The sequence below is a fragment of the Protopterus annectens genome, chromosome 11.part0 (genome assembly GCF_019279795.1).
Source record: "Protopterus annectens isolate FY-2018-M chromosome 11.part0, PAN1.0, whole genome shotgun sequence".
In the NCBI taxonomy this organism is placed as follows: Eukaryota; Metazoa; Chordata; order Ceratodontiformes; family Protopteridae; genus Protopterus; species Protopterus annectens.
Window position 1 is genome coordinate 1308899733 of NC_056745.1, and position 25300 is coordinate 1308925032.

At 43.2% G+C, this 25300-nt stretch overlaps 1 protein-coding gene across 1 annotated transcript in view; it reads left to right on the plus strand.

The window, feature by feature from the left end:
• TNPO3 (transportin 3) overlaps positions 1–25300 on the plus strand; it is a 2808908-nt gene that overhangs the window by 544240 nt on the left and 2239368 nt on the right. Inside the window, exon 5 of the mRNA XM_044088630.1 lies at positions 1604–1779. Coding sequence (XP_043944565.1) covers positions 1604–1779 — 176 coding nt within the window. The remainder of the gene's footprint in view (positions 1–1603; positions 1780–25300) is intronic.

The window sequence follows — 25300 nt, forward strand, 5'->3', positions numbered from 1 at the left end:
ATTTTTTTTGATGTCTGTGTATAGATTTTTGTGTATGTATAGTGTGTGTGTGTGTGTGTATATGTATAGGTGTGTGTGTGTGTATATGTATAGGTGTGTGTGTGTGTGTGTATATGTATAGGTGTGTGTGTGTGTATATGTATAGGTGTGTGTGTGTGTGTGTATGTATAGGTGTGTGTATATGTATAGGTGTGTGTGTATATGTATAGGTGTGTGTGTATAGGTATAGATGTGTGTGTGTGTGTGCGTGTGTCTGTGTATATGTATAGGTGTGTGTGTGTGTGTGTGTGTATATGCATAGGTGTGTGTGTGTGTGTGTGTGTATATGCATAGGTGTGTGTGTGTATATGCATAGGTGTGTGTGTGTATGTATATAGATGTGTGTGTATGTATAGTTGTGTGTTTGTATGTACAGTGTGTGTGTGTATAGGTGTGTGTGTGTGTGTATGTGTGTGTAGATGTGCGCATGTATAGCGCTGTGTGTGTGAATATTTACGTGTATATATATATATATATATATATATATATATATATATATATATATATGTATAGCTGTGTGCGTGTGTATATGTGTAGCTGTGTGTGTGCGTGTGTATATGTGTAGCTGTGTGTGCTTGTATAGATGTGTGTGTGCACATACACACACACACACACACGGAAACACTTCACAGTGCCGAAGTCCATTGCATTCTACCACCATTGTTCGATACAACTGCATGAGGTAGTTTGATCAGAATTAACAAAGGTAGTAATGTTTACATGCAGTGGAAATAATGCTACAAAATGGCAACAGATATTTTAGAAGAAAGTAATGCAAATTATTTTAATAGGTACTTAATATGAAAATAACACTACCCTGACATGCATGTCAACCAGAGTGGAGTAGAAGCTCTATCTCAAGGATGTATTTTTCTAGCTTTATGAATTAAAGGTTCAAAGTCTTACTTCTGTGCTTCCTGAGTACGTGATTTGGGAATAGGATAATCTCGTGGCATGAAAAAATACAGGTCTGATTCTTGTAATACAGCAATGAAACGTGTTTTAACTAGTTATTATTAGAAAATTTTAGTTACTAGTGTGTGTGGGTGGGTGGGGGGTTGGACTTTGTTTCTAGTCAAATTTGTCATTTGTTTTACCTGTAAACATTAAATAATTCCGTTTCACATAGACTGGACTGTGTGTACTCACCTGGAGGGCATCATATGCCTCCTCCATTGAAATAAAAGCAGGTTTCACCTGGGACAAAGATTTCATAAACTGATTTATACTGCAGCTTAAATCTGATAAACTCCACAATGTGTGTGTGTGTGTGTGTGTGTAAAAATATACACACGCAATGTTTAGTTACTCATTTACCGGTTTAGATTACATATACAATTTTATGTATAAATGCAATAAAAATTCATCTGCTTCACTCGAGCTAAAATATGTAAGGTATATTTCAGCAGCAAAAGCTACAAGAATATAAATGTATGAATATGTGACATTTAATGTAATGCAGAGTATCTATATTCAAGGCAGAGAATGAGCTAATTTCAACTGGCATCTGTCTCTTTTAATACCTATTTATTACTGTCTTTAATCTCTTACTCTTATTTTGCAGCAACAGGATGAGACACCTACCAACCTTCATGAAACTGCTTCTGATTGTGTTTGCTGTGCTCTGTATGCTGTTGAAAATGTGGATGCACACACAGATCTTGCAGAACATCTTTTCCAGGGTGTACTGTCACTGGAAATGGCTTACCACATGGCTGTAGCACGGGAAGATCTAGACAAGTAAGGAATTAAAAACAAGTATATATATTCCCCTCTTTCTGCCTATATCTTGTGCTTCTTATGTATTTGGTTATTTCATCCATGTCCTCCTATTCCTATGTTGCAGTATTCTGCATATGGGTTTTCCCTTCTAGTATCGCGTACCTATGGCCAGTATCCAAAAATTTTCAGTCCCTCCTAGGTGCGCGAGACCTTAGGTCTAGACGAGAGTATGTGGATCATAAGTGACGTCTGCACGCACCAGCCCTCTGAACTTTCCAGCCACCAGTCGTATGCCAAGTGTTTCTGCTTTTGCTGACAACCTATCCAAGTTTCAAGCCAAGTACCCTGTTGGGGACCTTTTCAATTTTTGCTTTTGTATTGCTGCCTTCTCGTGTCATCCAGAAAGGGTAAGTGTCAGTGCGGCCGTCGTATCCCTCATGAAGACACCCACGATAAGTGTTTGTTCTGTCTTGGATGGTCACATGATTATAAGGCCTGCCCTGTTTGTCAGACGTTCGTTCCGAAAATGTTGCGCACTCGTTTGCATGCACTCAGTTTTTACTTGGAGAGCCAACATCTAAAACAACTTGCTTTGCGTATGGAGGGCTCATTGGATGTTGCCTCTGAACTGCCAAAAAAGACCGGATCTGGCCTGTATCACTTGCTGAGCCTCTTCTGGCCTGTCCACAGCCTGTGGCCGACATTGGCTTGGCCTTAGGATCCAGACTCGGATCCGCCACACTGGATGTCGCGGCTACTTCTGAGGAAGTTGTGCTACCAATGAGCGAGAGCACATCCACAGAGGCTATTCCGGTGAGAGTTTTGGACACCAGGGGGAAGCAGCTTGTTCAGGGGAACCTTCTGACTCCCTGCCTCAGACTTTGACACCCGCTCCCAAACAGATGCCCATTGCGACTCTCAAGAGGAGAGAAAAAAGGAAGCATATCTCTCAGCCAGCAGAAAGTATTCCAGACTGGCAGGCCTTTAGCCAAAGCCTTTTCTCAGCATTCATGGCCCTGAGGCCTATATCAGCTGCTTCTGCTCCTGCATCTTCTCATTTTCTTAGTCCTAGGCCTCAACCTGCAGAGACCGTTCCTAGGGAAGAGGACATCTGTTCATATTCCTCAGATGATTTCCTGTCTTATAATTCACAACTCTCTTCTCCCTTGGGATATAGCTCCCCAGAGGAAGAATCTATAGACTCAGATTCCCCTGTTAAAGACTTGACCTTTTGTGAAACTACTCGTAAAATGATCATTTCAAATGGGAATCCACAGACATGTCTGAAATAAAATAAAAGGTACTATGACCTCATTCAGATGGAAACACCAAGCCCTTCGGCCATTCCTCCTATACTGCCTGCCTTTTTAGGTGCCTTTTCTTCTGCATCTCGCAGTCTGGACTCGCAACCTCCTGCTCCTCGAGCAGGCTGTACAAAGTCCCAGATTTAGCTAAACACTTGATTAAGCGCCCTCATGCAGATCCAACTACCATTTCTGTCTCCACAGACAAAGCTTCCAAACTCCTGCCTACCACCACCATCCTTCCTGGTGACAAAGACAGTAAAACTACGGAAAAGCTAGGCAAAAGATTTATACTTCTTACACTTTGGCATTTAGAGCTACTAATTACCAGAGTCATATGGCAAGTATGCCCCGTCTCTTCTAGACTCTGCCACCAAACTGTTGGACATTTCAGACACCGCAGCCAAATCAGTCTATGTCTATTCTGCTGGCCCTTGTATCCCAAGTCACCAGGCATTCAATTAAATGTAGCTATGATGCTGCAGAATCCACAGCAAGGTCAGCAGCTTCAGCTTCTGCGCTTCGCAGATACTACTGGCTGCACTTGCAGCCCCTGCCAGATGATTTCAGAGCTAAGCTCAATGATGCACCACTTGACAATGCTGCCTTATTTGGCTCAAAAGTAGCACATCTTTTCTAATCCCTGCAACAAAAAGGAAAAGAGATTTAGGATGTTAAGCATCTGCTAGTTTCCTCTGTACATAAATTTTACAGGCACTGTCCTGCAAAAACACAGTTCATCAGAAAACATTCCAATCCTGTTCCTGAAACTAGACGCATGCAAGCAAGAAAGAAAAATCCTTCAGCTAGAGCACCTTCCTCCTCTAGTCAAAGGACACCCTTTCAGGGCAGGTAGTGTCTGACTACCTGCCAATCCTGCCTCTCCCACTAGCTGCTTCCATCCCATTGTCTGCTCGCCTTTCCCATTGCCCTTCCGGTTTGGAATCCGGTCACCGTAGACAAGTGGGTCTTCTCTCCTCCATGATGGTTACTTCCTGTCATTGATAACCTCTGCAGTAAGTCTAGGCAAGCCACGACCTCCTGCTCACCAACTGCCCCTCCTGCTACTAATGCTACAGTCCCTTTTAAACCAGAGCACTATAGAAAAAATTCCTCCTTCCCAATTTGGAAAAGGGTTCTACTCAAGGATTTTCTTGGTTCTCAGAAAAAGGCCATGGAGACCCATCCTAGACCTTTCAAGGCTCATTCCTTTCTTAAAGTTGCCAACTTTCACAATGCTGACCCTGCCAGTACTATTCCCTCTTATGTACAAAAGCTTCCTAGCTACATTAGACATCAGCGATGCCTACTTACACATTTCCATAAGACCCACACACTGAAAATACTTAAGATTCTTAGTGGAAATCTCACATTTGCAGTTTTCTGCTTTGTCTTTTGACTTTCAACTGCACCCAGAGTCTTCGCGAAATGCCTGGCTCTGGTAATGGCCTTTTGCAGGACGAAAGGGATACAAATATTCCCATACCTGGACGACAAGCTTTTACAGGCTGCCAGCCAAAAAACACTCCTAACAAATATCCAGTTCATGGCGTCTCTCCTACAGGCTCTTGGGTTCCAAATAAACTTCCCAAAGTCCAACCTCACACCGACCCAAGGCATTGTGCTCTTAGGGTGCAGAATCCATACAGACTTGATGGAGGCATACCTGCCCCCAGCAAAGGTGAGTTTTCTTACAGAGCACCTGCAAGGGATTCTACTCTCCCCTCATCTGACTACAAGGTAGTATCTCAAGCTGCTGGCTTGCATAGCAGCTACCATTTCCGTGTGCTACCCCTAGCTCAGTTACACATGAGAACTGCAGTGGTACCTACGCTGTGTCTGGAAGCAGCACAACCACCCACTGGAACACATTGTGCCCTTGCTTCCATGCCTAAAACAGGAGATCTTATGGTGGTTGGCCAGATTAATCTCAACGCAGGACTCCCCCTCCAACCACCTCTACCTTCTCAGGTTATGCATACAGACGTCTCAGACCTGTAGTGGGGGCAACTCTCGGCTATTGAAAAGTTCAAGGGCTATGGACATGCAGGCAGAAAACAGAACACATCAGTGCCAGAGAAATGAGGGTAATCCTCCTAGCTCTTCAGGCATTCATTCCTTCCCTTCAGAAGGGACCTCTCCTGATCTACACAGAGAACACCACAGTTCTGTGGTATATTAAAAAAACAAGGAGGGACCAAGTCCTACCTAGTATGCAGACTTCTTATACTAGTGTGGGAAGTAGCCACTTCCCAGGGAATTACCCTGGAAGCAGCATACATTCCCTCTCTCCACAACTCCCAAGCAAATTTTTTGAGCAGAACCAGCACCAGCAATCACAAATGGATGCTTCACAGGTATATCTTCCTGGACATGGTCTACAGATGGGGTACACCTCAAATAGACCTGTTTGCCTCTGCCAACAACAGGCAACTTCCTGGATATTGCACCAGGACACCAGACCCATAGGCATTGGCAACAGATGCCTTCATTATCTCATGGAAGGAGAAATACCTTTATGTATTCCCCCCCCCCTTTCCTCTCATTCAGAGTGTCCTGCTACGGATTCAGCAGGACAGTCCGAAAAATCTTGCTTGTGACTCCCTACTGGCCATTGACAGCACTGGTTCCCTTTACTACTTCAGTTGTTCAAGGGCACTCTCCACAAGTTACCTCACAGAGTGGACCTTCTCACACAGCGCAAGAGCTCTCTAATCCACCCACAGTGGCAGCTGCCATACCTGACCCTGTAGCGGATAGGCTTCTGATCCCATACAGACACCTTTACAGTGAGGATGTACTCAGTGTCCTGCAGGAGGCCAGAAAACCTAACACTAGAAAATCATACCTATCTATATGGAAAAGGTTCATTACTTGGTGTCAAAATAAGCATCTGGATCTGCTCACCACCAACGTCCCCCTGGTGCTGTCTTATTTGTGAGAGTTACTTCAGACCGGCTTGGCCTACTCATCTATTAAGGCACACCTGTCTGCTGTCTCTGCATGCCTTCCCATGGATCTACCCTTGCATCCAGGCTCCCTTCAAAAAACTTCCTCAAAAGGGTCTTACATCTCAGACCCCCCCCCCCCCCAGGAAATCTCCTCCTCCTTGGGATCTGAACTGTGTGCTGGAGAAACTTACACTGCCACCCTTTGAGCCTGCCGATCAAGCTTCCCTAAAGCTTTGCACCTGGAAGATAGTCGTCCTTGTGGCCATCACTTCAGCTAGAAGGGTATCAGAGCTCCAGGCACTGATGGCTATCCCTCCCTTTCTCGTCTTTTAAAAGGACAGGGTTACCCTCTGAACAAATCCATCTTTCATGCCCAAGGTAGTCAATGACCGTTTCTCAATCAGGCCATCCACTTACCTGTTTTTTATCCAAACCCACAAGGAAGAAGCGAAAGAATACTTCTTTCCCTGGATGTTCACAGACAAATTAGATTGTACCTCCACAGCATTAAGTCTATCAGAAAGTCTTACCAACGTTTCATATCTTTCCACCCTAGAGCACTAGGGAAGGCTGTGTCTAAACAGACTATTTCAGCTTAGATCTCCAAGGCCATTACCCTCTGTTACCATCACCATGGTAAATCACTTCAGGGTACAGTAAGAGCCCACTCCACTAGAGCCATGGCATCCTCAGGAGCTTTCTTCAAGTGCCTGGACACCTTATTTTATCCTGGAGGCAGCCACTTGGTCTTCAGTTCATACCTTCACCTGACACTACAAACTAGACCACATCTCTAGGTCCAGGGCAAGGTTCACTAAGGCTGTCCTCCATAGGTTCCTGGAATCTGCTTCCATACCAACCATACTTTGTTGGCGAGCTTTGGCACTCCACCCATATCCAGAATACTGCAACATGGGAATAGAAGGACATAGAAAAGTTGTGTAAGAACCTACCATAACCATAGATGTCCTTCTCTTCCTTGTCGCAGTATTTCTACCCTCCCTCCTTCCCCTCTTATCAGCTATATTTCTCCCTCTGGATAGCAGTGACTTAGCATTGCCTTATTAGGACCGACTCCGACTAGGACCTTCAGTCCTGAGGGCTGGTGCATGCTGTCAGTTTTCTGGCCCACGTATGCTGGTCTAGACCTGACGTCTCGCACACCTAGGAGGGACTGAAAGCTTTCGGATACTGGCTGTATGTACGCAAGACTAGAGGGGTAAAACCATATGCAGAATACTGCAACATGGAGGAGAAGGGACATCTATGGTTATGGTAAGTTCTCACACAACTTTTCTGTACTAGTTGGTAATAAAACTAAATTGTGCACTGTTCTTTTAAATGCGTTAGTGTTAAAGGCCTCTAGAGAGATTGCGATCTCTTATTCACTTCCCATAATTTCAGACTTTATTTTTCACTGATCTGCTTGCCACTTTACCTTTATGTTTTGCATTTCACTCAGTAAGGAATGCTTAGAACTCTCAGGATTGATTGCTTTCACCTGAAGACGGCACAAGGATATGTACATCATGTATGTATATAATATATGACACCCTTTTTCATGTATCCCCTTCTGGTGTTAATTGGATTATAGTAAAATCACAGATTACCGCAGTCATGTGTTTCAAGTTACTGCTCTCATGCTTGTATACAAGATGCTTCCTCACCCCTACCCACCAGTTGACTGCCACTGACTGTATACCTCTTGTGTCAGAGTGGGACAAAAACAAAAAAAAAAAAAAACGAGCGTACTGCTTGAACTTTGCCAACAACAAAGGGATCAGTTACTTTTTACAGGTTGCTCCAGATGCACATTAGTATTTGAAAGCCATATACTGTTTAAAATGACAAAAACGGGAAGATCAGTTATTTTCTACGAACTGCTAAACTTCTGTGTGCATTTCAGATGTTTGTGATAAATGCCAGCCATGTATTGGGCATCAGTTTTATTAGTTCTGTGCCAAACATAGAGCAGCCACGCATTAAAGTATTCATGTTGCTTTGCACAGATTGCATTAATCATGCAGACAGATGCTCATCTTGTAATACCAGATAGTTGTTTAAAATGAAAAAGCTAGAGGGTCAAGTGATTTCTACAGCTCTCACCTTCTCTCAGGAGTTACTGCTTCATCTGTACGCACTTCAGTTGTTTGATTGTAATAAAATGATGGCCCATTTTAGCTTTGTTCTATGGAAACAGGAGCCACAAATTAAAGCATTCCAAGATGTTTCACACAGATGATATTATTCTTTGCAAAGTCAGAATATTAAGCAAAGAACAGCCGTTGGGTCATACCCTTCTGCCCAAATACATGACACACACCAGCATTTTTTTTACGTTGATCTAATTTTTAGTTGCAAGAAGCATGGAACTCCAGTGTCTGGCATTTTTGACTGAATGTAATCCTCAGTGAGTTATCCACCATAACTCTAAATGTCTTTGCTCAATAATCAAGGACAGAGCCAAGCAGTAACTGAGACAAAGGCCTAAAATTAAGGACATTTTTAAACAGTACTCTAATTTACGTTGACATTAATAGAAAACCAGTTTTGTTTAACTTTCTTTTTTCTGACCAATAACAACCGCGGTGGTGTAGTGGTTAGCGTTGCCGCCTCACAGCAAGAGGTTCACCGGTTCAGACCTTGTCTGGGGTGCCTTCTATGTGGAGTTTGCATGTCTTCCCTGTGATTTTGTTAGTTTCCTCTGGGTGCTAAGGTTTCCTTCCACATCCCAAAGACATGCTGTAGGTGCATTGGGCACTCTAAATTGGCCCTAGGTGTGAGTGCATATGTGTGTGCGCCGGGCTGGCAACTCGACACTGTAAAACTCCACTGTCAGTCATGAGTGGACAAGTGATCCACTGTGGTGACCCCTAACCGGGAAAAGGCAGAAAGAAGAAGAACAAACAAGAAATTGTCATGTTTGGCATTATTGCCCGACAGTAATCCTTGGTGATTTACCAGTAAATACAATATATTATGAGGAACAGAGCCAAAACATGAAGCAAAATGAGTGATGTACTTCAAAATCAAGCACCTCTTTGAAATGTGTAAGTATATGACTTAGTGTAAATATTTATTTGCCAATAAACTATATCTATCTATATCTACTGTATCTGTATGTATCTATCTGTGTGTATATATATCAGTACCTCACAGTATCACTGATAGCAACTTCCTCTTTTAAATTTGATTTACCATAACTTGAATTTGGGAATTCTTTGTTTTGTCTGCTTGCAAATAACTCCCAAATGTAAAGCAGGTAAACACAGCTTGTTTTGCCTCTAACCCTTCATATATCCTCCTCCTCAACTTTATTTTTCTATCAAGGAATGAAAATGCTGCAGTGTCCTTCTCATGACATCCTTAACTGACTGTATTAAATAATTTGTCTGCAGCAAGACCAAACAGCAGTAGCAACGTTGGACAATGGATTTGGTTGGGAGTGGGCTACCAGTATTGCAACTGGTAGTTAGCTAGAGTCCGAGATCTTGGAGGTTGATGAAAGTTGCAAAAAAAAAAAAATATATATATATATATATATATATATATATATCAGTAAGCTAGTCAGGTCGAGAGAAATTGAAGGGCAGTGTACCTTTGCCCCTTAAAAAAGGAAGTAGAGAGAAAAAAGGAAATTCTACAAATTCTCAAAAAAAAAGGGGGGGGAAGCAAGCTATAGCAGAGTAGAGCAAGGTAGTCGAGATAGTAGAAGTGCCTCTTGCAGGATCATTTGCTAAGGTGAAGACAGGATCAGCAGTGGAGGAGAAAATTTAGATGCTTAAGTTGCCATGGAAGAAATGAAGGAATCTGTCTGGAAACGGGCAACAGGAAAATTACCTGGTTTGCATGGAATTCCATTACCAATCAGAAGAGATGATACCATTTTAGTTTGGATCATTTAATGAGGTGCGGAGTGTGTGTGTGTGTGTATGTGTGTGTGTGTGTGTGTGTGTGTGTGTGTGTGTGTGGTAAATCTCATAGACACACGAGAAGGCTATGATGACAGTAGTATCAAAGACGGAAAAGATCTTGTGGACCCAAGATTGTGTAGACCAATATCCATTCTGAATCTTGATTTCAAGGTTCATAACAGTTATAACAAGAAGATTGTCGAGCTTATTAAATGTTATAGAATTAAGTCAGTGCAGCTTTATAGATAGTAGTAGACGAACATTCAGAAATATAAGTAAAACTGCAATGCATGAAATTGTAAAACATGAGTAATGCATTAATGTTAACGGAAATGAAAAGGAACACTTGTTAGCATATATCATGCAGCAGTTTAATTCAAAACACAGACTGTCAGAGATTCTGGATGCATGCACCCACATTATTTTAAAGTATCGTGATACTGGAATATCTCATAGTAAGAGAGATTCGACTGTGTGCTCATATGCAACTCTTTTATATCTTAAAATTCAGGAAAATTGTTTGGGTCATACAAAATTCACAGCATTCTCAAACTGAGATTAAAACATGTTTCCAAGGCCGAAAGAAGTAAACAGATAGCCTAGTACTTACCTATGAACCTATCTGCCCAAGGGCATTTATAAGCCTAGCCAGAATGTGTTGGCTTTTGCCACCCCCTTAGATTAGTTCCCTGTGCCTCTCTCCAGCCGAGCCATTAGTTCCCTGTGCCACTGTCCAGCAGAGCCACTGCAGTGATCCCCGGGGTAAATTTTCTGTTTTCCATCCACCCGTCAAGGTTTCTCTTGAGTGTTAGTGAGGGGCTCTGCCTGATGTATATTGGAATCCTGTTCCAAAGCATGGGGAGTCTCTGGGATAGGAATCTATCCCTCCAGCATGCCCTATTTATCGTTGTGGTGAGGTTTATATCTCTAGAGCGTGTGGCTCTCCGGGATTTGTTTTGTTTTTTTAGGTGGAGCATGTCCATCAATTCTGGGTTGGACATGGCCTTGTATGTCAGGCAGAGATCACCTCTGAGTAAGCAGTATGCAACCGAGTACAGCTGGAGTTTCTTGAGTCTGGCTGCATAGGGCATCTGTTTGAGGCCAGTAATCCTCTAGGTGAGGTACTTTTGTGGTCTTTCCAGCTGTTGTAGGTGTCTTGTAAGGTACTTCCCAAATGGGGCGTTGTATTCTGTGATGGGTCTAAATGATGAGTAGAAAGGCACAATAACCTCTTTTGTTCTAGATGTGAACCCTTTTGTGATTAGGTGGGCCACATAGAAGGATTTTCTAACCACCTTGGCAATATGATTATCAAAGGAGAGAGTACTATCTACTTGGGTCCCCAGATCCCTTATTACATTTTCTGTAGTTAGGGGACTGCCACCTATGTGGTAGTTTGTGGGTACTTTGTTTTTTCCAAAGGGGATGACTATGCACTTTTTTGCATTTAGTTTAAGGCCATGATTTTGACATCAGGTATCCATTCCAGTGAGACCCATCTGGAGGGTGTCTGTGTCAGCCGGAGAATCAGTTATGGCACCTAGTGTGCAGTCATCTGCGAACTTGGTCAGCCATAGTTCTCCTATGCTTGCCTGTACCTCTGAGAAGTATATACCGAACAGGAGGGGTCCCAGGACTGAGCCCTAGGGGACGCCACTTGTAACCGGTTTAGAGTCGGACGTAGAGCCTGCAACTCTCTCACCATGTGTGTTCTATCCATGAGCCAGTAGTCAACCCATCTCGTGACGCAGGGGTTTATGTTCAAGCTGGTGAGCTTGTCTGTAATACTAGAACGGGGAAAGGTGTTGAAAGCCTTTGCGAGGTCTAGGTAGGCTGTGTGGTACTCCTTTCCCTCGTCTAATGCCTTGGTAACTGTCTCAAAGAAATCCACCAGGTGTAGGAGGCATATTCTGCCCTTAACTAGGCTGAACTGGGTAGGGTCCAATGTTTGGAGGTTCCCAATGTCTCTGTTAATGAGTTCCATGATGATGCGTTCCATAGCCCTGCAGACCAGGCTTGTCAGGCTTATAGGGCGATAGTTCCCGGGGTCCATTGAAGCTCCACCTTTGTGGAGCGGGATAACTGTTGCTCTTCGCCACTCTGTGTGGGTACGTAGCCTGTAGAGAGGCTGAGTTTGAACATTGTGTTTAGGTGAGGGGTTAGTTCATTTGGGAGCTCTTGTAAGACACAGCCTGGGACACCGTCCGGTCCCACTGAAGCTGTGTTTTTAGCTTTGGATAGGGCTGTTTTAACCTGTGTGTCGGTGATTGATGGGGCCCTACATTCTTCTGGTATGGTTATGGGCCCTTTACGGGGTGAGAGGAGGGTGAAGTTTGCACTAAACCTGTCTGCCAGAATGTTGGCAATATCAGTTGGTTCAGTGTATTTTGTGCCATTCTGTACTAACTTAGAGCAGATCTGAGAGTTTCCACTTAGGTTCTTGACATAGCCAAAGAACACTTTGTGGTTATCTTTGGAGTCATTGGCAATTTTTCTTTCGAAACTAGCCTTTGATGATTTAATGAGGGATCGTAGTTTCTTGCTGATACTGATTAGGGATGTCTTTCTTTCTTGGGATTTTACTCTTTTCTGTACTAGTTTCCTTCTTCTGTTGTATAGCTTGTTTATGGCAAGGGTCCACCAGACTGGTTTCCTTTTCTTGGAGGAGTGAGTCTTGGTTTTACTTGGAATAGCACAATCCATGCATTCCTGCAGATGCTCATAGAGTGCCTTTGTAAAGGTTTCAGCAGCTTGGACAGCATTGTCCTTTAGCATGGGGGCTGTGAACCTTTCCACATCAGTCTTAAGTAACGTGAAGTTTGCTTTTGAAAAGTTTTTCATGGTGGTTTCCTTGATTGGGGGTGGGGGCAGAATGTGGATATCCAGAGTGATTAGTCTATGGTTTGATCTAACCAGCGAGGGATTGACCTCCGGTGTGGAACACCGGTCGCCCATGTTGATGATGACCAGGTCCAATATGTTGTTCCCTCTGGTGGGGGTGTTGACCACATGATCCAGTGCGTTCGAGTTTATAAATTCTAGGAAGCGTTGGGCAAGGGAGTTAGTACTTGAGTAGTTCTCCCAGCTTATGTTTGAGTAATTGAAATCACCCAGTATTAGGGTGTTTGGTAGGACCTTCATATTTCCCAGTGTCTCCAGAAATGCGGAATGGGGGTCCTGGGCCGTGGTGCGTGATCTGTAGCAAGCTACAATTTGGATGGTAGTTTTGCCCGTTGTTAGTTGCACATGGATGATCTCTGATGCATTGTGCTGCGCCTCTAACCTGGAGGTGTGGGTATCCTTGATGAGTATGGATACACAAAACAAAAAATAAGCCGAAAACTGTGCAAAACTTATGGATACACTCAATTAGTTGAAATAAGGAACACTTTAATAATGACGTTTAAGTGCTTTCATCTCCGAGGGAGACTTCATCAGAAATGGAAACAGAACTACTCAATTAATAACATTTAAATACTAAAAATGTCATGACATCACAATTAATGAATTTAAAGAAATATAGTCATAAAATTTCGTAAAATTCAAACCAATATAAACTTCAATATGATAAAAATTCTGTTTCACATAATATGATGCAATACTACACAACTATTAAATTCATATAAAAAGTATATATAAATTATATTATATCTTCATAAAATGCATCAATATGTATATAAAGTGCATCAACTTGTTTCTATAACATGTATATCTAATTAAATTAAATTGTATGTCAAATTCACACTGTATAAGGAATCAAATGAAATTACGTTCTATTAGCTCTTTCCAACAACATAGGTGCCAAAGATACATAGTCATTTAAACCTGGTATAAACATAGCTGCCAATCTAAATTGCCACTGACTCTTTCTTTTTTAGGGTATTCTTCCAGTCACCCCCTCTGGGGTTAATATATACTATTTCCAGAATACCGAACACAAATATTTCAAACTTCTCACAAACAATAGAATGTCTGTATATAAAGCATTAGTAATTTTTTTGATTTTTTTTATATCATTTAGGTGTTCGTATATTCTATTTTTTTAACATACGTTCAGTTTTACCTACATAAAAATGTCCGCTTGAGGTACACCAAGCCAAGTAAACCACTCCTCTTGTGTTACAATTACCCTTTTTGAAAATTATTTTACTCTTAATATTGTTGTTTAGAACTATACTATATTCCTTAATTATATATGAACAATGTGCACACATGCCACATTGCTTAGTTCCTTGTATAACTTTACTGGTATTGTCTATTCTATATTCCAATAACTGTTTAACATTGTAACCCACTTTGTTGATAAACCTATGTTTATTACCTACTTTCTCTAAAATTTCCTTCTTAGTCCTAAAAATGTTCCAGTTTTTCTCAAACGCTTCCCGAATCAATTTAGTATTCATGTTGTATTATAAAATACAAGCCTTACTAAAATTTTCTAATCTAGGACTATTTTCATTTCCACTTTTCTGAACTTCCTCGTCTGAACAAGCACCAAGTAAAGGTTTGTATTTAATCCCCCATTGATTGTATATTTCGTGAAGAATATTATCTAAAAACTTTTGTGGATAACCCCTCTCTAAAAACATATTGGAAATAGTATTAAATTCTCTAACTAAATCTTCTTGACAAGAAGTCATCCGGGCCACCCTAATGGTTTGTCCTTTAACTATACTAATTTTTTGTCCCAACGGGTGTTAATTTTCGAAGTGTAAATAATCATTACAAAAAGTCTTTTTTCTATATACCAAAGATTTAAATCCTTCTTTTTCTTTTGAAATTGTTGTATCCAAAAAATTTATGGAATTCTTATTATACTGATACTTAAAATCCAAAAAATGGGTACTAGAATTTAGATAATCTATAAATTTAGGGATGTCACCCTCCGTACCTGTCCATAGAATAAAAATATCATCTAAATAACGTAAATAGTTCTATACTACCCCAGTAGGAACCCCCAATGACATATTATAATATAATATGGATACACCCCTGCCTTTTGTGTTTCGGTCCTGGTTCTGTGGCCGAAAGGTATGGTATGAGTTATAGCCTGGTAGTGCTGGGGTGCTCTCAGGAACCTTAAGCCAGGTTTCTGTTACTGCACAGATGTCCATACTCTCCATACTGAGGAGTGCCTCGAGTGCATGCATTTTGAGGTTTAGACTTCTGGCGTTGAGTAGCATTACCCTCAGTTTTTGGTTACTTCTGCTGTTTATGATGGAGGGTTTGTCTTTTGAGCCTTGCCTAAAAAAGGCACTATGGGGGCGGCAAGAGCCTTGGCCAGTATTCAAAAGCCTAAGGGTGACAGGTGCAAGCCATCTCTTGCGAAGCAACGTGGCTTGTCGAGCATGTCATCGCAGGCGGACAGATACTGGATCCCCTTTGAATGACACCAGAAACTTAGCCAATTGTTGAAATTTATCATTTTGTCTTTATACTGTGGCGTCATTCTTGGTGAGGGTAGGATGCTACTCAGGGTAAGGGTCATACCGGCCTGGGCTACATGATCAGAGCACTCTTCCATGTCTCTTTTTCATGTAGTCCAGGGAGGTACGTCTCAGGTCATTCACACCAACATGGACAGTGACAGAGCTGTATTTGTACTTGTTCTGGAGTGACCTGAGTGCTAGTGTTATGTGGCAGATCCTGGCACCCGACAGGCAGCTAATTGCAACCTTCTCCTTGTCCAGTCTAGTTAGTGAGACATCAGCGTGCCTGACTATAGAGTCGCCTATTACTAGTGTGTTGGGTATGTTATTTTGCGTTAAGGGCTGTGATTGCGTGGCACACGGTTTATGTGAAGTATGCGTTTCATGGTCTGTGATGGGGTGTGGAGGTTGCTTGGAGGTTGCTTGGAGGTCTGCTTTGGAGGTCTCTGTTGCTTTTGCAGATTTTTATTTAGAGCCTCCGGGTATGTTTTCATGTATTCATGTGTGTTATTTGCCTGTGTTGGTTTATTAAGTCTATGTGAGACTGGTGGTGTGTTGCAAGTATTACCCTTCTCCTCTTGACTGTCAGTTCCAGTCTTGAGTTGAGAGAGCTTTGCCTTCAGTTTGGCTGTATAATTGCATCTCTTGCATATATTAGTGTTTGGTGGTAGGAGGAGAGGGTTGTCTGTGTTTATGAGGTAGTTGTAACATTGCCTCAAAATGCCCAGATTCACCAGTTGGACTGGAAAGTACACCGGAAAGTGCTCTTTGGACATGCCTGAATAGATAGAGTAAGCTGTTTTTCTGATTGGCTGGTGGGGACGAATAGAGAGCCTTGTCCTTCCGGACAGTATAGGGGGGGTCTATTGCTAGGGTTAATTAGCACTTGCTATGAGTTTTAAGTAAGTGCTTGACTGTGAAATGAATGGTCGAGTGCTAAAGTTGAAGGTTTGTCTAGTTCCAAGGGAAAAATTGAAGAGTAGACTTCGTGGAGCCCAGAATAGTTTAACTCTAGCTAAATGGCACTGCCCGGTGCACAAAATTGCACAAATGCGGTTTTTATAGCAGGGAAGTGAAAGAGATAGGAATTGGCCCAAAATGGCCGGTAAACTACTAACCTCTGGGCTGAAACCACTCCTCCAGGGACAGATAGGCTGCTCCAAAGCTCAACTCTCTCACAGGTGAACAGAAAAACTTCCTTCTATCCAAGTAAGGTATGGGCAACACAGAAACTTGTAACATAGCCCTGGATTCAGCAATAACCTAAAAATTGGACTATACTAGTTGAAAGGTGTGAAAAAGTATATATATATTTTTTTCCAGAAAATAGAGCAGATAGAAGTTAACCCAAAATGGCCAATAAACTACTAACTTCTGGGCTGAAACCACTCGTCCAGGGACAAGATAGACTGCTCAAAGTTCCCCTCTCTCACAGGTGAACAGAGAAACTTCCTTCTATCCAAGTAAGGTATGGGCAACACAGAAACTTGTAAGTCAGCCTTGGATTCAGCAATAACCTGAAAACTGGACTATACTAGTTAAGAAAGGTGGGTAACAAGTATATTTTTATTTGATCTCAGAAGCAGTTCAAAAGTGTGCTGGTCGGTCGCTACCAGAGTTTGAATTACAGCTGAAAACGTCTAAAATAAGTACCCTGTTGGGGATCCTTTTTTCTTGCACTAACCAATGTCCAAAAAAGTTAATTCTCTTACCTGTGGAAAGCAAATACCTCATCAGTATAGATAACAAGGTATACGTATGGGAAGGTAGCTTAAAACCTTTTCATGCCTTTGTCTTGACATGGTTTGTGTTTTTCTGTCAGCAGACTTAGAGACATTCCGTATAAGATGTTCTTTGTGTTTCACTGTTGCCGTCATCACTTGTGGGTTATCCCTGCTGTGGTAGCCCTCGGCCGGACCGAATACCAGAGTCTATGTTTTCCTGCGTCAGCTGCTGTCGCTTGCTGTCTGACGTCACGTCATCAGTGCTATAAAGGAAAGGCAACTGACGCCAGTACATCAGTTTTTGTTGCCGTGGAGCCCATAGCAGAAGCAGTTCGCAAGTGTGCCGGTCGGTCGCTACCAGAGTTTGAATTACAGCTGAAAACGTCTAAAGCTAAGTACCCTGTTGGGGACCCTTTTTTCTTGCACTAACTGATGTCCAAAAAAGTTAATTGTCTTGCCTGTGGAAAGCAAATACCACATCAAGACTTCAATTCATACTGCATCACTTGTTTAGGCCCAGACACCGATGTCCCCTGATGTTCGTGTTACACTGCTGCAGTCATTACACTTGGGTTATCCTGCCGTCAGGCGGTCCCGCAGTCGGCCAGAGTTCCAAAGTCTTAGTCCGGCGTCTGTTGCTGTCGCTTCTTCCCTGACGTCAATGCGCCAGGGGTATACAAGGTACATCCGACGCCATTTTCTTCAGTCTTTCTTGCTGCGCGGTGCCCGAAGCAGAAGCAGTTCGCAAGTGCCGGTCGGCCGACTCCTGAGATTTTCGAAGTCGAATTTCAGATCCGAAGTCTTCAATAAAGCTAAGTACCCCATTGGGGAAACTTTTTTCTTGCCTCAGACCGATGTCAGAAAAAGGTAATAATTGTGTTTCTTGTGGGAAGCAAATACTTCATAAGGACTTCCACTCTTACTGTATTCCATGCCTAGGCCTTGATCACGACGTCACTAGTTGTCGGTTTTGTGCTAGATTTAACAAACGCACTATAAAAAGACGTTTTGATTTTGCTTTGCACTACTTTGGCTGAAGGTTCAATTATACTATGCCGTCGGATCAATCGACGACCGCAATACTCAAAAAACGCAAAGACAAGGATAAAGACAAGCATCCGAGGTCCACAACCGACGACAAAACCTCTTCTAGGCCAGTCGCTGGTTCGCCGGTTCTCAGTGAGGCGCTTTTGCAGCCCCTGACACCTGCTACCTCAGAGCCACAGGCCACCTCCGACTCCCACGGGGAGACAACTAGGACTCTGGAAACTCAAGGTATTGGGCCTACGGAAACTAATCCCTCAGATGGGTCCGGAGCCACTGAGCAGGCATCGGCTTCTGAGGGTGTTTTCAGACCTTCACAACTTACCATTAAAGCAACAGCCAAGACAAAAGTACCCTTAAAGACAAAGAAGCAAGTACGGCATTCTCCTGGACAGTCCTCCATGCCTAAGGAACAGATGCTTAAAATGGCCGAAGACCTCATTACTCTAATCAGGGTTTCCCATCCCCCTCCTGAGAAAAGGCCTAGGCAGGATACAGACTATGATGCCTCTGATCAGGTTTCCATTTCCTCTGATTCCTCTTCAGACCAGGGATACACTCTATCCCCCTATGAGGACTCTTATGCTGAAGAATCTATCCCTTCAGCCTCTCCTCCTGAGAATTATTCCTTTGGGGAAACTTTACATACCATGAGGGAGCATTTCCATTGGGAAAGCCAGGATTACTCAGAATCTAAGAAAAGGCTCAGGGATTACCTTTTATTGCCTCAGCACAGGCCCCTGTTTTTTCCGCCTGGGCTAGATATTGTGGATGATGTATTCTCTGAATCCAGCTTATCTCCTGGTTCTTTGCCCCCTGCACCAGCCAAGCCAGATAGGTATTATAGAGTCCCTGACTCTCACAAGTTTCTTTATAAAAACCCTTCTGCTCATCCAGAAACTATTTCCCAGGGTCCAAAAGGGGTTAAGGCTTCCATTGCAAAAAAATCCCTCTGACAGAGATTCCAGAGCTTTGGATAGATGGGGGAAGAAAGTATACACTTCTGCAACTTTAGCAGTAAAGGCTTTAAATTGCCAGTTTCACGTGCTTAAGTACCAACAATATTTAATGGCTCAGTTAAAACAGAAAATGCTTGCAAGCTCAGAAGCTCCTGATTGCAAAGAAATGCAGGATTTATTGCATGCAGTTAAACAGGTGGGAAAACATACTCTGCAATGTGGTTTTGATTCTTTAGAGGCTTCTTGTAGAGCCGCAGTTACAGGTTCTGTGATTCGAAGACATGCTTGGTTAAAAGAACAGAGTTTACCCGATCACGTTAAGGCAAAATTATTGGATGCTCCTTTACAGCATGATACCTTGTTTGGTGTTAAGGCAGAAGAGGTGTTAAAGAAAATGGAGGATAAAGCTAAATCTATGCAAACAGTCAAGGATTTCTTACAGGTACAGCCACCTCGATTTAGCAGAAATTGGCCAACAAATAATTGGCCCTTTCCAGTGTCAGACAGGCCACAGAGAGGCAGATACAGATGCCCAAGAGGCAGATCTCATCCCCAAGGCTCAAACAGATGATGAAAGTGGGCACCTCAACCCCAAAAGGGGGTGAGGACAAGTCTCAACCTTACAGGAAACAGTCACAACGACTTTCCCCTTGGTACGCCAAGCACTTCCCTTTTGGAAGCCCCCTTAGGGGGAAAACTAGCACTTTTTTCTCAAAACTGGCAAACAATCACCCAAGACAAATGGGTTCTGAATATTGTGTCTCAAGGTTACAGGTTCCACTTTCATACTTTACCAAGGTTAAAAGGAATGCCAGACCTGCACCAAAACCAATGGGCAGAGGCACAAAAACAAATTTCAGCCCTCATGGACATGAGAGCTATTCAAAAAGTACCACAACAAGGACAAGGATTTTACTCAAGACTCTTCCTGGTCCCCAGAAAGGACAAGGCCTGGAGGCCCATACTAGACCTTTCAATTCTAAATACTTGCCTGGATATTCCGAAATTCAAAATGTTGACATTACAGCAGCTTCTACCCATGCTGGGCAAGAAGGCTTGGCTTGTTACTCTGGACCACAAAGAGGCATACCTGAATGTCCCTATCAGACAAAATTGTAGAATATACCTCAGATTCAAAGCTGGTACAATGCACTACCAATTCTCTGCACTGCCCTTTGGCTCATCTACTGTGCCCAGGGTCTTCACAAAGTGCCTGGCACCAGTAATTGCATTTTGCAGACAAAAAGGAATTAAAATATATCCATACCTGGACGACTGCCTCATTCAAGCAGAGACAAAGGACATTCTTCTACAGCATCTGGCATTTGTAAAAAGGTTGCTAATTTCTCTAGGGTACACAGTAAACGAAAAGAAGTCAAAACTAGTGCCCTCACAACAGATTATATTCCTGGCTGCCAGCTTAAATACAATGGCCCAGATGGCTTACCTCACACCAGACAAACAAGTTCAACTAACTCAATATTTTCAATTACTGGCAAAAAAGTCCCATCTCCCTGCAAGAAAAATTCTGCAGGCCCTGGGATTCGTGGCATCCTGCATACTACTAATACCATATGCCAGACTGCATATGAGAAAATTACAATGGTACCTAAAAAGTGTTTGGACTCAACATTCTCACAGTTTAGAAGCTGTAATACCAGTGATTCCCTGCCTACAGCACGTGTTTCGATGGTGGGCACAGGCATGTCACCTAAACAAGGGTCAGCCTTTTACCCTACCCACAGCCAGGCAATACTTAACTGAGATGCTTGACAGAGGCCTATCCTTCTCATCAATTAAGATCCACGCCTCTGCCATTTCAGCACATTACAGCACGGATCCTCCTTTATTCTCTCATCCCTTGCTAAAACAGTATCTCAGAGGGGCTAAAAACATAAGACCGCCCCGGAGAGCACCAACACCAACTTGGGACCTCAATTTTGTTTTGGAAAAACTGACCCTGCCACCTTTTGAGCCAGCCAATACAGCTGATCTAAAATTTTGATCATGGAAAACAGCTCTGCTCCTGGCAGTAACTTCAGCACGAAGAGTCTCAGAGCTACAGGTATTAATGGCAGAGGAACCTTTTATAATTTTTCATCAGGACAGGGTTTCTTTAAGAACAAACCCTACCTTTATGCCATAGTTGGTATCTAGTGTGGCTCTTAACCAAACCATCCATTTGCCAACTTTTTATCCAAACCCCCAGAATAAAGGGGAGAAATGTCTGCATTCTTTGGACGTACACAGGCAGCTATGCTTCTACTTGGACAAAACAAAAGCTTTCAGGAAAACTGAGCAACTGTTTGTAGCATATGCTGCAGGATCACAGGGCAAGGCTATCTCAAAGCAGACTATATCCAAATGGATAGGACACTGTATTCGGTACTGCTACACACACCATGGAAAATCAGTCCCAAATAACATTAGGCCACATTCCACCAGGGCAACAGCCACTTCAACAGCCTTTCTCAGAGGAGTACCTACCAAGGAAAGTTTGGAGGCTGCAACTTGGAGTTCAGTGCACACCTATACCAAGCATTACCACCTGCCTCTTTACTCTAAATCCAGAGCAGGATTTGCCACTGCAGTTCTGCAGGGCCTCATAGCCAATCCTAACTCTTTATAGACCAGCCACCCAACCCTAGCTTTGGGATTCTACCCAAGTCTAATGACTGCAGCAGTGTAACACGATGAACATAGTACAGTTTTGTAACTACCATAAATGTAGATGTTCGAGTGTTCACACTGCTGCAGTCCAGATTACCCTCCCTCCATCCCCTCTGACCTAACTGGACTTATCTATACCTTTCTATCCTATGCAACCTTTGTGGTGTTTTTGCTTCTAACTGAAGATATTGTTCTTATTTTATATGTATATTTTTTATTAGTAATATGTATTGCCTACCTACTTGGGGGCACCTGACATCTGGGGCAAGAAAAACTGTAGAAAATGGTGTCGGCTGCATCTTGTATACCCCTGGCGCACTGACGTCAGGGAAGAAGCAACAGCAGCCAACGCGGGACTAAGACTTTGGAACTCTGGCCGACTGCGGGACCGCCTGATGGCAGGATAACCCAAGTGTAATGACTGCAGCAGTGTGAACAGTCAAACATCTACATTTATGGTAGGTACAAAACTATACTTTGCCAGTTCTTTGCCCTCTTTAATGGAAGAACCATTCGTCGTAGAGCTCTTATTGTAGCCAGATATTTTCATCTTCCGTCTTCGCATTCCGAAATGGCATCTGTCAGCCAGCAATCCATAAATATTCCGAAAAAATGTAAGGATAAAGATAGAGACATACCACACAAGGCTAAGCCTTCCAACAATTCTACCTCTAAGCAGGTCATCCGTTCTCCAGAATTCAGTGAGGCGCCTTAGCAGCCCCTGATGCCCGATTTGGTACCTTCGCAGGCCTCTACTTGAGACCCTTTTGGAGTTCGGTATGCTGCAGAAATCTTCATCTTCTGAGCCTTTGGTTGTCTCTGCCTCTGTTTGGTCTGGAGCCGCGACGCAGGCACCGGCTTCCAAGGAGGTCTTCTGCACTACCGATTCTAGACAAAAAATAACATCTTCTACTCCGACTACAGTTTCTCTTAGACCGATGGATACCCTTAGGCCTAGAGGCAAGGCCACTCCTAAGAAAGTTACCTCTAGCCACCATTTTACTCCTGCTCCATCACCCCAAGCTCAAATGCTTAAAATGGCAGAGTGCCTTATCAGGGGTAGTCTGGCCCCATCTTCTAAAAGGAAGAGAGACCTTTCTCCTGAAACACTGACCAAACGGGATTCTGAGGAGTCTGATTATTCAGATTTTGAAGAGGGACAATAACCTGTGACTGTTTGAGGATTCAGATGCAGAGGAAATCCATTCCTTCCACCTCCCCCCAGAAGATATTTCCTTTGGGGAAACCTTTCACACCCTCAGGGAACATTTACACTTGGAGAATCCCAAGACTTCCCTCAGTCTAAGAAAAGACTCGGACAGTTTCTAGACCTGCCCCAGCATAGACCCTTGGCCATCCCTCCAATCTTGGAGATGGTTGATGATGTCTTCCATGAATCCAGTTTAGCTCCTGATGCCCTCCCACTTGCTCCCAGAAAACCTAACAGGTATTGCAGAGTACCAGATTCTCACAAATACCTGTACAGAAATCCTGCTGCAGACCCGGAGGTCATTATACAGGGACCAAAAGGAGCTAAGGCTAGTTCTGCAAAGAATCCTACTCCCTCAGACAAGGACTCCAGAGCTCTGGACAGATGGGGTAAAAAAGTATACACCTCTGCAACTTTAGCTATCAGAGCAATCAACTGTCAGTTTCCACATGTTAAAATATCAACACACTTTAAAACTATTAAAGCAAAAGATTTCAAATGTTCCTGACTGTGCCAATTCGAAAACGTTAGATTTACTACACTCTACTTGTCAAGTGGCTAAACACTCATTACACTGTGGATATGACGCCCTAGAAGCCTCAAGCAGGGCAATAATGTCAGGATTCGTCATTAGGAGACCTGCATGGTTGAAGGAACAACCTCTCCCTGATCATGTCAATTCTAAGTTACTTGATGCACTCTTGGATAAGGACAGCTTATTTGGAGCAAAAGCAAAAGAGGTGCTTAAAAAGATGGAAGACTAAGCAAAATGTATGCAAACAGTAAAATTTCCTTTAGGTACAGCCTCCTAGGTTCAGCAGGGATTTTCCCTCTAAACACTGGTCCTTTCCTGCATCTAGCAGACAGGGGCAAGGTAAGCCCTGCAGGGACAGACCACCCAGACTCCTATCCCAGGGACAGCAGAGAACCAAACAGTGGACCTCTTCCACTTTAAAGGCAGGGAGTTCTAAGCCATCCCTCTATGGCAAAAGCTCTAAATGACTCCCTCTCTCCCCTCTGCCCTCTTTTCACTGCCAAAAACTAAGAGAAAGGCTCTACCTCTGCAAAGAAAATTGGCTTTCTGTAACAAAGGACCAGTGGGTCTTAGACAGTTTTTCAGGGATACAAATTCTCCTTCAGTGAACTCCCAATTCCAAGAGAGTACCCAGACTTGCCTCCAAATCAATGGGCAGAGGCTTTGAAACAAGTCCAAACTCTCATTTCCCAATGGGCAGTAGAACCTGTCCTCTCAGATCAAACAGGCCAAGGCTTCTATTCCAAACTATTCCTTGTTCCCAGAAAAGAGGGCATTTGGCACCCCATCCTGGATTTATCCATTCTGAACACCTTCCTGGTGGTCCCCAAATTCAAAATGCTAACTTTGCAGCAGCTGCTGCCTATGTGACAAAAAATGCATGGTTAGTTACCCTAGATCTAAAGGATGCCTACTCCCACTTCCCCATAAGGGAATCCTGCAGGAAATTCCTTTGCTTCAGAGCAAGCTCACAACAATTTCAGTTCTCTGCACAACCCTTTGGCATATCTACTACACCAGGGTATTCACCAAATGCTTAGCCCCTGCCATAGCCTTTTGCAGACAGAAAAAAATATACAAATTTACCCTTATCTGGACGACTGCCTCATTCAGGCAGATTGCAAAGAAAAGCTCCTCAAGGACCTCCTCTTTGTCAAAGCCCTCCTAACCTCCTTAAGGTACACCATCATCAAGAAGAAATCAAGACAAACATCCTCCAGGAAGATCATTTTCTTGGGAGCACTGCTGGACACAACATTCCAAATGGCCTTCCTATCCCCAGGAAAGCAGAGCTTCCTGCCTCTCTACTTTACACAGCTGGCTTCCAGAAGTCACCTCACTGCAAGGAAGTTCCTGCAAGCCTTGGGATGCATGGCATTTTGCATCCTTCTAATTCCTTTGACCAGGCTCCACGTGAGAAAACTTCAGTGGTACCTAAAGAACCTTTGGTGTCAGCACTCAGAACCTCTAGAGACCTCTCTACCTCTGATCCCCTGTATAAGGGCCGTGTTTCTCTGGTGGGCAGGGGCCTGTGCTCAGAACAAGGGTCTTGGGGCGCTCACCTAGAAGGCAGGTGCACCCATGGTCTTTAGGATGCCCATTACCTTCCCTTACACATCAACCAGAAGGAAATGATGGCAGTACAAAAGGCATTGACATCCTTCAAACCCTATCTCAAATCAGAGGTTCTCCTTATCAAAACAGACAGCACCACAGTAATGTGGTACATCAACTAACATGGAGGGACTCAATATTGCCCTCTGTGCAGACTAGCCATGAACCTCTGGCTGACTGCCTCT